Genomic DNA, 12,193 nt, shown 5'->3' with positions numbered 1-12,193 from the left:
TTTGCTTCTTGACCCATTCTGCCAGTCTATTTCTTTTGATTGGTGAATTGAGACTATTAACATTGATGGTTATAACTGAAACGTGTTGACTTGTCATTGCCATGACTTTTTCTTTTTGTTGGGTTCTCCCCCTTTACATTTAATTTCTTGTCATGCCAGATGGGTTCATTCTGTTTTGCTTCCTGGGGTTGTGATCCTCAATGTCTGTTCCTAGGATATTGTGTAAAATTCTTTGGAGTGCTGGTTTGGTATTCACAAAGTTCCTAAGGTGCTCTTGGTCATGAAAGTATGTTATTTCTCCATCCATTTTGAAAGATAGTTTTGCAGGGTACATCAATCTGGGTTGGAGACTGTTTTCTTTTAGGGCTTGGAATATGTCACTCCAAGCTCTTCTTGCCTTGATGGTTTGTGCTGAGAAGTCTGCTGTGATTCTGATGGGCTTTCCTTTGTATGTGATTTGTTTCTTTTCTCTAACTGCTTGTAGAACTTTGTTCTTCTGTTGTGTTTCTGGAAACTTAACAATTATATGTCTACGTGTAGATTTTTTTTTGATCATTGGCTATTTGGAGTCCTATATGCCTCACTTATCTGTATGTGAAGCTCTTTTCCCCTGCTTGGGAAGTTTTCTGCCATTATTGCTGTGAAGAGATTATTTATATCATCTCCACTCTCTCCTGTTTCTTCACTGACTTTGATCAGTCTTATGTTATTCTTCTTTGCATCATCTAGCAGCTGCTGGATTGATTTCTCATGTTCCCTTATAATTTTGAAGCCATTTTTATTTTCCTGGTCACTAATTGCAATCTTATCTTCTATATCTGAAATTTTGTCCTCACACTGGCTCATTCTGCTGTGTAGACTTTCAATGGAGTTTTTCATGTCCTTGAAATCTATTTGCATCTGTTTTATGGATTCCATTTGTTTTTTATGTTGGGATTTCATCATGTTCCTCAGCTCCTCTCTAGATTTATTAATCATGCCTTGCACTAGGGGCACAATTTCTCCTGTTATCTGAGAAATTATTTCTGATTTCATTTTTTCCAGATCCCCTTTTGTTGCCAGTTCAGTGGGTCCAGGTGGTTGAGTATCAGAGTGTTTCATCTCATTTCCCTTTGGGGTTGCTGTAGGTGATCTGGAAGTCTGGTTTTGAGACTTATGTGTTTTCTCATTTTGACTGGGGGAGGGGGCTGTTAGCGCCTGCATGGATTACCTCCTCTGAGCTGGGTGAGGTGGGACAGGGGCCTTGAACAGCAGTAGGGATGGTGACCCAAAAGCCCTTTCCTGTGGGCTGGGAGCAGCCAGAGGGATGGTGGCCAGGAAACCCCTTCCTCTGGACCAGGAGCAGTGGGATGGTGGCTAAGAAGCCCCTTCCCCTGGGCCAGGAGCAGTGGGACGGAAGGTGACCCAAAAGCCCTTTCTTCTGGGCTAGGAGTAGTGGGAGGGATGGTGACTGTGAAGCCCCTTCCTCTGGACCAGGAGCAGTGGGATGATGGCTCAGAACCCCCTACCTCTGGGCCAGGAACAGTGGGACTCAGTGCTTTGGTCTGGTGGTCTGGTGTCCTCTGCACCTTGGTAATGTGGAATCAGGTGGCTGACTGTCTGCAGTGGGGTCATTCGGTGTCTTCTGCATGACTCAGGACCTCGGTAGGGCATGCACAGACTTGCCTGTCTGCAGTGGGCTGATTCGGCATCTTCAGTGGGACTGGGGACCTCGGTAGTGTGGGGGCAGACCTTCCTCTAACAACCCATTCTGATATAAACTCATCAATGGGTTGACTCATGGATGAGATTAGCCCCTCACAATCCAATCATTTCTCTATGGGTCTCTTGATCCAGGGAAGAATATCAAGACTATCCAAGCAAGACTAATTTTCACAAGAAGTTACACAAAGAAATAAAATGAAGGGTTATATCCCTTATATCAATAAAAGTAAAACAATGAAGAAGACACAAGTAGAGATAAAAATACTATTTGCTATTTTATTTTAAAGTATCCAGAAGAGTACCATGTATTTAAAGAAATCATACCAACAGTGATGGGCAATATTGTATACAGACATGTGAAACAAATGACACAATTGTGGTTTGATTATCTGTTCCAAAACTTATGTTCAAATTTAATTGCCATTTCACAGATGTTTAGATGTGAAACTGTAAGAAGTTATTAGACACAGAAGATACCTCTTTCTGAATAAACTGATGCCATCATTAGAGTAATAGGTTAGGAGGGGCTTCGCTGTCAAGTGAGCTGTCTTTTGCACATGGAGCTCTCATGGATGACCGTCCTCACTTTCCCTCTTGCAACATCTCTCAACTTAGGATGCTAATTGCCATATGAAGATGCAACCAGAATATCCTCACCAGATATTATCATCAGGACTTGTAAACCTCTACAGTTGTAAGAACTAAATCACTACTGCATAAATTGAGCACTCTGTGGTACTGTGTTATCGCAGCAGAAATTCGATCAAGTGACAATGTTACAAATGATAGGAGACAAGAATTGGGAATATTGTGTTATGAATTTCCATGCACCGCAGATGATGTGGCACGGTGTTATTTGAATATGGACTTTGATTAGCTTAAACTGTTTATTGTGATGTCAAAGACAAACACTACCACATTTTGATAAGGAAAAATAATTAGAAAAGAGGGAAAGTGGGACCAAATAAAATGATGAATTTGAAAATGTAGGTAGAAAAGGAGGAGTCCAAAAAAACATGTTGGCAGGACAATCCTCTAGGTAACCTTGAGCTCATCTATTACCTTCTCCATCTTTTCCTTGCTTGCAGATCTCAATGAAAACTTTCAACTTTCTGGAAACACAATATCCTGAGAGGACAAGGATCTTCCTTTGTCAACCCTGGACTTATACTTGCCCTTCCTAGAGAAAGCAATGTCTTGTGATAGGGAGGAAATTCCTAGGACATACAGGGTCATGTTCCTCTCTCCCCTGAAGCAGCATATCTTTCAAAGCTTTGCCCGGTTTGTTGTGTGAGGACTGAAGTACATGACCCAGTACAGACTGAATTTTGGAATCTCTCCGATATTGTACAAAATGGGCAACATGCAGACAAGAGTATCCATCCTGAGTACCTTTTTAAGTCTTGCCAGATTGGCTGACAATGGACTCAAGGCCTCTCCTGTCCCGTTTGTCTATCATCTATAAGTAATAAGCCCATTGCACATAACTTGTTCTATGTGAGTATGTTCTTTCTTACCACACTCATATATGTAGGTAACTGGCACACGGTGGACCTCAGGATCTAGCATCACAGGAGGCAGTGGGCATAAATATATGGATTCCTGTTACTTGTGTTTGGCATGGTGATGATTTTTCTACTCTCCTGAAAGTAGGAGTCTTATCTTTGGAAAGGTAGCTAGTGATTCTACCTTACAAAATCTAATGAGTAGAATACATTTACAAACATGGTAGATATTAATCCAAGGGCATAATACTGTAAGTCTTGGCAGATGTGAAAGGTATGAATACATTAATTAAAAGACAGAGGTTGTCACAAAGGGATTTTTTTTAAAACAATCTAGAAACTACTATAAATTATTGCCACTAAATCCATTTTATTTTTATTTTTAGAAGTATTTAAAAAGTGTATATTTTAACTGAGATAATTATATATATTTTTAGCATAGTGTGATGTTTCAATACATGTATACAGTGTTTAATCATCAGACCAGTGTGATTAGCATATCCATTACTCAAACAGGTGTCACTTATTTGTGTCAGAGTAACTCTTCTTTACATATGTAGACATATAGGTCAAAAGTACAAATGGTGAAATTAATAAAATCAAAACTATAATTATTTTACACTATAATTGAGAAAAAGGACAATTATCAGGGATTAAAAATGGGAATTTATTATGATATAGGACCCATTCTCCAAGAAGTCCTTATAATCCTAAATGTTCACTGAACAACTGAGCTCAAAATATATTGGCCCAAACTGCATGAAATGAAAATAAATTTTAAAATTTACTATTTGAAATTATCATTCTTACCTGGTAAAATTTCAATATGATAGAGTCCCTCTACGGTAATTTGGCAATCTTGTACAGAGCTAAATCAAGTTTCTCTATATAATCCCCAAATCACACTTCTATTTATTTACCAATTGCTTGAAAACTCTTGTTTGCACAAGTAAGCCCTTATATGCAAATGACAAGTGGCTTTATTCACAATTGCAAAATAGGAACACAATGCAGATGTTCTTCAGTAAGTGAAGAGATCAATATATGTTGTATACTAATTAACAATAAATGAAACTATTAATTGCGTAGAGAAATAAATGATGATTGTCACATGTATATGGCAAAATAAAAATAGAGGTACAAGATCATATACTACATGATTCCATTTAGATTAAACTTTGGAAGAGACAAATTTATAGAGAAAAGAAACATAACTGTGGTTTCCAAGTCTTTGGTAGAGGGAATTATGCAATTATGGTCCTTGTAACTAGTTACAGTCTTGTGTTCAGCTCTGCAAAGCACCTGCATTTGAAAGCTTTTGTTCTGCAAGCTGTTCAGCAGAGGACTAACAACCTCCAGTTTACTCCTTTCTTCCTGTCCATGTCTCCAGGGGAAGCTGTGTGATTAAAGAACACAGCTCTCTACAGAAAGGAATTTCCCCAATCTTCTTCCTGGGTAATGATCAACACCACTACCACCAACAACACATAGATAGGGCATTATATTTGAACCTATATTGAAAGTTCAACATTCCCTCTTGTTGAATCCTGGGAATAGATAGGGCATTTTATATGAACCTGTTTTGAAAGTTCAAGATTCCTTCCTGTTGATTCCTGGAAATAATGTATCTTTTTTGCCTCTATCAGCAAATTCAGACCAATCTACTTGAGATGCCTTCTACCCTATAACGTCCTCACTGGGAGCTGCTATTGTTTAAGTGTGTAACCCAAAGCTCCTGTGTTGGAACTTTAACTCCTCAGTGCATTATCTGGGCCTACTGGGAGGTCTGTGGATCACAGGGGCAGGGCTGTCCTGAAAGAAAAAATGTCTTTGTGTAAGATCAATGCATGGTTAATACTTCCTTCCCCTTTGTTGTTTTCCACAAGAGCCTACTTACCCTTCCACTTTCTGTTATGAGTTGAAGTTGCATGAGTCCCTAACTGCTGCAGCCATCTGGTCTTGCAATTCCCTGCCTCCAGAAACATTAGCTAAAATAAACCTTTCTCCTTTATAGGTCAATCACCCAGCTTCAGTTATTCTGTTATCGTAGCCAAAAAATGGACTAAGAGTTCTAAGTGATTCAACTTAATTTTACTTAACATTTCCAAAAATATCACTGTCCCTCACTGAACTGACCTGAGGGTATGATGAGAAACACAAACAAACAAAACATATGAAATTATGGCTACTGGAATGGACACTCTGTACATGGTAATTGTGGGGGTAGAGGAAAACCTATGACCTAAGGCGAGAATACCTTAGGCCTCAGAAGGTATGAGAAGGATTATTTATGACATTTCTATTTAATAACTGTTCCAGAAGTCTTCCTCTTGAAGAAAACTTCCCATGCTGATCTCTCAAACTGCTTCACAAGCCTTACGCCTAACTGACTGTTGGGTATGCAATTCCTTGCCAAGGCATCTGTCGGTCTACCAGAGATGACAGGGAGCTACACCAACATATGCCTGGTCCCCCATTCAGCCATCCATACCCAGGCAAAAACACTTCCAGACACCCTCCTTGTTCTATTCAGAGTCACTGAATGCACAGACAATTGTACACAGTTGATGGCTTGAAGAACTAGACAGATTGCATTAAATACATTCAGCTAACGATCCAAAACATGTTACTGAACTGGGGTCCTAACTAAAATGCTCAGCTGGAAAGTGATGTTGGAGGCAATGCTCACCTATAATCTGAATGATTATGTATATTTGCTTCCCTTTCAAACTGTAAACTTTTTCTTTTCACCAGTGGAAATACAAACATGCAGTAGGGCAATTTATGGTGATTTCTCTGGTGACATAGTTTAAGGTAGTTTCTTTCTAATATACATTTTGTTTTTGAAAATATAGAGTACCTGGAGAGAACATTTATATAAAATAAAAATTGGTGAGCCTTTGGGAAATACTGTTCTTGAATCTCATATTCTCAAGAGAATTCTTCATTAACTTTAGATATTTTCATGAGGGTACAGAAAGCATAAACACTTTAAAAAGTCAGGATTGATTGATTTTATATGTTAGTGTGTGTAATCCATAGAAAAGGATTCAGCACACGAATAAGTAAATGACACTAAATGGAGGACTTGCAGTCTAACTGCAATCAATGAGGTAATGAAACCATTTCCAAGAGTGCCACTTACAGGTGAGATAAAAAGAGCCAAAGACTATGGCAGTAGAATGTGACTCATTGAGAGAGAGATGGATTTTATGTGTGCTCAGACCAATGTGATAGTAAAAGAGAAACACTGAGAGCAAGTGATTTTCTCCAGAGAAACATGTGTCTGTATCTCTTTGGGGAAGATACATGATACATATGTTTGTCCCAGATACATGTTTGCACTTTAAACTTTTTTGGGCACGGTGCTTTAAGATGAAAATAAGTAACATTTGTAAAAGTTAAAGATAGTATTTTCTTCTAGATGTTTTATAACTTACATTTGTTCTATTTTTGCCATTAAAGCATTAATCTTTTCTTTCTTCAGCTTCTAGATTTTCATTTAGGGACAAAAGTTGAAAGAAGACCATGGAATCCTAGGATAATTTGGATTTGAAAAGCTTTTCTTTTGTAAATGTATCTGATATTCCATTAGCTAACAAAACTAAACTAATTGGATTCATAGTCCTAACTTCTAACATAAATCTTATTTTTTTACAGTGTAAGTTGGGGGATAGTTGATCTGCAATTGTTATAGTTGAACAAATGAATGTTTGCACATAATAAATTTCTAGTTTATATCCTTTAGATACAGACACTCCGACAATTGTTGTCATTATGGTAGTTTGTGTAAATGAGGCAAATTTTATAACAGATTGCTTCAAAATTATCTGAATTTGAAAGAAATGTCCAATAAAACTTACAGTGATATTTTCACTCATACGTGTCTCATTATTAACATTATTAGTGCACGTGGCCTTAACAACAGAACTTTACCCTTGTCTTTAAAGCAGTCATACATTTGCCCTTGATTTAATTTCTCTTTGAGCTGCCCTCTCTCCTAGGAATATCTCTTCGGATTTCTTTCTCCAAGAACTATTTTATAATCTAAATTTTCTTTTGTAAATTTCTCCAGATATTATTTGAAATAAATCCCCATTCCTTTCCTTCCTTCCTTCCTTCTTTCCTTTCTTCCTTTCTTTCCTCCTTCCTTCTTTCCTTCCTTCTTCTTCTATTTTTTTTAGTACTAGACATCAAGCCCAGGGCCTTCACTCTGAGCTACATCTGTAGAGCCTTTTATTATTTTTTATTTTGACACAGGGTCTCTCCAAGTAACTAAATTGCCAGGCTGGGCTCCGACCTCAGCCTTCCAGAGTGCTGAGATTACAAATGTGTGCCCCATGTCCATACAGTTTATGTGTATGCTTTCTTAATAATAATATATGTTTTGAAGGTTACAAACAATTATGTCGATATCTCCAAGGTAGAAATCATTGTCCTATAATGCCAAGCCCATCATGAAACCATAATTATTTTGTGTTTGATGACGAAGATAACAAGATAGGAAATTGTCTACAGAGATATCATTAATCTTAATATGACATCTGCGGTGTACTTGCAGTGCAAACTTAAATAATTTTTACTAATTTTGCTGCCTCACTGTGTACGGAATATGAAGAAGAATTACCTATTTGTTAGTATCTTAATATCTTTTTAAACATGTTAGCTGGACATTTGAATGTCCTTAGGGTAGGAAAAAGATGCCCATTTAAATTTGTGTGAATACTATTCTATGATTCATCATGCTTTTCAAATCTGCCAAATACTCATTTTTAGCCAGTGAATTAGAAATAGTTCATGCTTCAATATCTATAGATAACAAACCAAAAGATAACTAAAAGAACTAGAAGCATACTGAAAGAAAATTTAATATTGAACATTTTCCCCCTTATAATATTTACTTACTGATTTATGTATGTTTAAGCTTACTTAAACTTTTTCATTAAGCTCATCCTACCTCTGAAAGTCCTATATATATATATATGTATACCTATATATTTATTATATATATACATATATATTTCTATATATTTATAACATATACATTTAATATGTATGTATTTCTCTTTGTTTCTGCACCCTTTATCACACTATTCCCTTTACTTAGTCCATTCTCACAACTACCACCTTGGAAGAAAACTCCAGTAGCTCACTGCACCCATTGACATTATCAGACTCTTCTTTTACATTTGGTGCTGTGGCACAGCGGGGAAGAAGGGATATGACAACAGAGATTGAACAAGTGGAAATACTGTAAGAAGAATAAATGAAATGATAGCCAATGCTTGATTTTCACTTATCTGAAATTCAATCTCAGCCATGAAAGTAAATGAGTCAGAAATCAGGCATTTGAGTTTAAAGAGTTGACTAAAATGACAAAGGTGTTCTACCTGGTGTATCAAGCAGGGACATGTGTGTGTGCCTGCGCATTTGCTGTTTTCTCAGTGTACAATATGGACTGATGGGAATCCAATAAGAGCTGTACCTGTTTTAATACAAATTTCTTTGGTTTTATTCAATTAAAGAAGTTAGTTAAAGAAAATGATATAGCAAGTCTGTGCTTAAATGCATTCTCTTGTTTTTAATTTACTTTAATTTCTCTCTAGTGTGGTCATTAAAGGGGAACAATTACTGACATCATAGAGATTATTCTCCAGTAGAATTGCAAAGTAATGTTTTAAGCCTTTGTCTCGAGTCTTTGAAAACACAAGCAGAAGTCCTGAAGCATCTCTGTCACTGTTAAGATTAGATTCGACACTAGTTATCACTGTTCTTTTTCTGTAGAGTTTTCCATTATTTATTTATTTATTTTTCTATTCAGACCTGGTAAATTCAGAGTACCCTAATGGGAAACCATACGACAGTGACAGTGTTCATCTTAGCAGGCTTGACTGATGACCCGGAATTAAAAGTGGTGTTATTTGTCTTCTTGCTTCTCACCTATTTGCTAAGCATCACAGGTAATCTGATAATCATCACACTCACACTGGTAGATACTCACCTTAAGACTCCCATGTACTTTTTCCTTCGGAATTTTTCTTTTTTAGAAATTTCTTATACCACTACGTGCATCCCTAAATTGCTAATTATTATGGCAACGGGGGACAAAACTATTTCCTACACCTGTTGTGTTACTCAAGTGTTTTTTGCCTTCCTGCTTGGAGCATCAGAGTTTTACTTGCTGGCAGCCATGTCCTATGACCGCTACGTTGCCATCTGTAAGCCCCTGCATTACACAACCATCATGAGCACCAAGATCTGCCTACAGCTTGTCCTCAGTTGTTGGCTTGCTGGCTTTTTCGTCATCTTTCCACCACTGCTCTTAGGCTTAAATCTTGAATTCTGTGCCTCCAACATTGTGGATCATTTCTACTGTGACACCACTCCCCTCCTGCAGATCTCCTGCACAGACACTCACCTGCTGGAGATGATGGGGTTTGTCTCAGCTTTGGTGACTCTCTTGGTCACACTGGTAATGGTGGTAATATCCTACGCGTGTATTGCCCTAACAATTCTAAAAATCCCTTCAGCGGGTCAGCGGAAAAAGGCTTTTTCCACGTGTTCTTCTCACATGATCGTGATATCCCTCTCCTATGGCAGCTGCATCTTCATATATGTGAAACCATCAGTCAAACAAAGAATATCTTTTTCCAAAGGAATTTCAGTCCTCAATACCTCAGTTGCTCCACTTTTGAACCCTTTCATCTATACCTTGCGAAATCAACAAGTGAAAAAAGCCTTTCTTAATATGATACACAGGATGGTCAGTTTCTCAAGTAAATGAATATTCTATTCCATTATATAAAGGAAATGAACAATGAAGTCTCAGTAATAGTAATAGTAACAGTTTCCATGACATACTTTCCTCCTTTTCCTTTTTTCTTTCACTGCTCTGACAGTTTGATATTCATCTTTGAATCATGTCAAACTATCCTTTTTACAAGAATATTCAGTCTAATGAAGATAATTTTCTTTTTATTTTTCATTACATGTTTCTCCCCCATCATGTTCTTTATCCTGTTGACATCTTAATATCTTTAGGCTAAGTTTTCAGTATGTGTCTTTTGTCATTTAAAAGTTCTAGTTAGCCATGATTATAAAATAATTTTATTTGAAATATATTTTATATATCATTCAAAGTTATACTACCCTATGTTTGTGGTGCATTGCAAATGTAAAGGTAATGTTTAGATATTTTATTTTATTTTATTTGTTTTTCATGGAGGTATCATGGATCAAGCTCAGGACCTTGTGCTTGTGAGGCAGGCACAGCACCACTAAGCTAAATCCCTGGCCCATCTATATTTTAATTATATCGTCTATGTCAGTGGTAGTGAACCTATGGCATGTGTGTGACAATGGGCTCTTTGTATCATTTAAAGCTCTAAAATGTTCACCATCACTGGCTTATTTATTTGTGTATATTACATTTAAAGAAATGAAAATAATGTGTAATAAAATGTAACCATCATTTTTGCTGCTCATATTTGAAAATATGTATTAAACATATATTATTGGTGGTTTTCAAGTGTTATTCATGGGAAATAGTCATTTATTTTATATGTGATAGAAGTACATTGCAAATAATCATGTTTGAAAGAAAATGTGTTGATCTTATTGGTTTATTTTGAAAATTAAAAGTGAAATGAAATAATTAATGTTCTTATATCCCAGAAATTCCCTTTGATAACCTCAGAACACTCCTGAAACTAACTGGAAACAATTTGTGAATGGTTATTAGAAAAAAAATACTAAGTCATTATATTTATTCTTTTCAAAAATCATTTATCTGGTACCCAAATGAGATCTCTGTTTGTATTACATATATTTCTATGTATATATAAGTATGTGTAGGGATATAAATTTATAGATATACCTAATAGTGAAACCAGGAAAATAGAAGAATCATTTAGAAGATTCTCTAGCAGTATGTCAGCATTAATTTTTGTGCAATGATAAGAATATAAAATTTAAATATAATAAAAATATTTTGGCCATTATACATGCTATTTCATGAATGTTTATCAATAAATATATATATTAGACCATGTTACTATTTTTTCCATTTCTTGGATCATGAAATATTGATTGAAAGAACGTATGCTAAAAAATTAGTGCTTAAAGGGATAGAATAAAATATAACCAAAGGAAAAAATACCTGTTGTATATAACTTGAAAATTACATGTTTCAGGACAATTGAGTTTAAAATATTTTAAGTAAAAGGGTTTTTAAAGAATTGATAATATCTTTTCTTGTCATTCAGGTATACATATCTTTTGGCTATTTCTTTTTTTTAGGCAAGGTCTCACTATGTAGTTCAGTGGCTGGCTTTGAACTCACAGCAATCCTCCTGGCTCAGTCTCCTGAGTGCTGGGATTACAGGCCTGGGACAGCACGCCTGGCATCGTTTTGCATTTTGATAGAGTACACCTATGATGCTACTGCATTATCTAAATTTTAGAAATGTTACCAGAACAGAAAGTGAAAAAAAAAAATAAAGATATAGCATTGTGAGCCAATGTAATAAAAGTAAAACGTAAGGTTCTCTATAGGCTGATTAGTTATGATTCTGTGAGGTGTATACAATCTCAATGTGTTTAAAAAATACCACTCATGTTAAATCTCTTAGTTTGACTATCAATGAGTTATTCTGAAATAGTTTTTATGTTAGTAAGCTTGTCTTGGGCTCTTCAAGTACCCAGTTCAAGTACTATGTTTCTTAAGAACATTGCATTTCATTTTAAGGCAGTTAATTCTGTGTGGTACTTCATGCAAACACTGTACACTTTTTTAGTAACACAGTGGCACCTATCCTACAAAAATGATTTTGACTTGCCTGTTGATTTGCCATGAAAAGTTTGAAAATAATATCTAATAGATACACCACTCCCATTCGGATGACATGTACTGACATGGTTTGTTCACTCATTAACTCAATTTTCCAGAACTGAAATAAAATATCTAGGATTGAAAAACCTTTATT

General features: G+C 36.1%; 1 protein-coding gene across 1 annotated transcript; it reads left to right on the top strand.

Annotated features, from left to right (window-relative positions):
- Window positions 1-9,048: 9,048 nt before the first annotated feature.
- LOC101706325 (olfactory receptor 6C74) lies at window positions 9,049-9,993 on the top strand. The gene has a single exon (XM_004861390.2). The coding sequence runs from the start codon at window positions 9,055-9,057 to the stop codon at window positions 9,991-9,993; it is 939 nt and encodes a 312-aa protein (XP_004861447.1). The 5' UTR covers window positions 9,049-9,054.
- The last annotated feature ends 2,200 nt before the right edge of the window (window positions 9,994-12,193 follow it).

This window comes from Heterocephalus glaber, unplaced genomic scaffold, assembly GCF_053883595.1.
Source record: "Heterocephalus glaber isolate CG9 unplaced genomic scaffold, H.glaber_assembly_v1.0 deba00001569, whole genome shotgun sequence".
Taxonomy (NCBI): domain Eukaryota; kingdom Metazoa; phylum Chordata; class Mammalia; order Rodentia; family Bathyergidae; genus Heterocephalus; species Heterocephalus glaber.
Note: the sequence above shows the minus strand (reverse complement) of the source record. Positions and strands in the feature narration are given on the sequence as shown.

Bases quoted from the DNA above. Each gene is read 5' to 3' on its own strand.
- LOC101706325 (XM_004861390.2), top strand. From the start codon at position 9,055: ATGGGAAACCATACGACAGTGACAGTGTTCATCTTAGCAGGCTTGACT.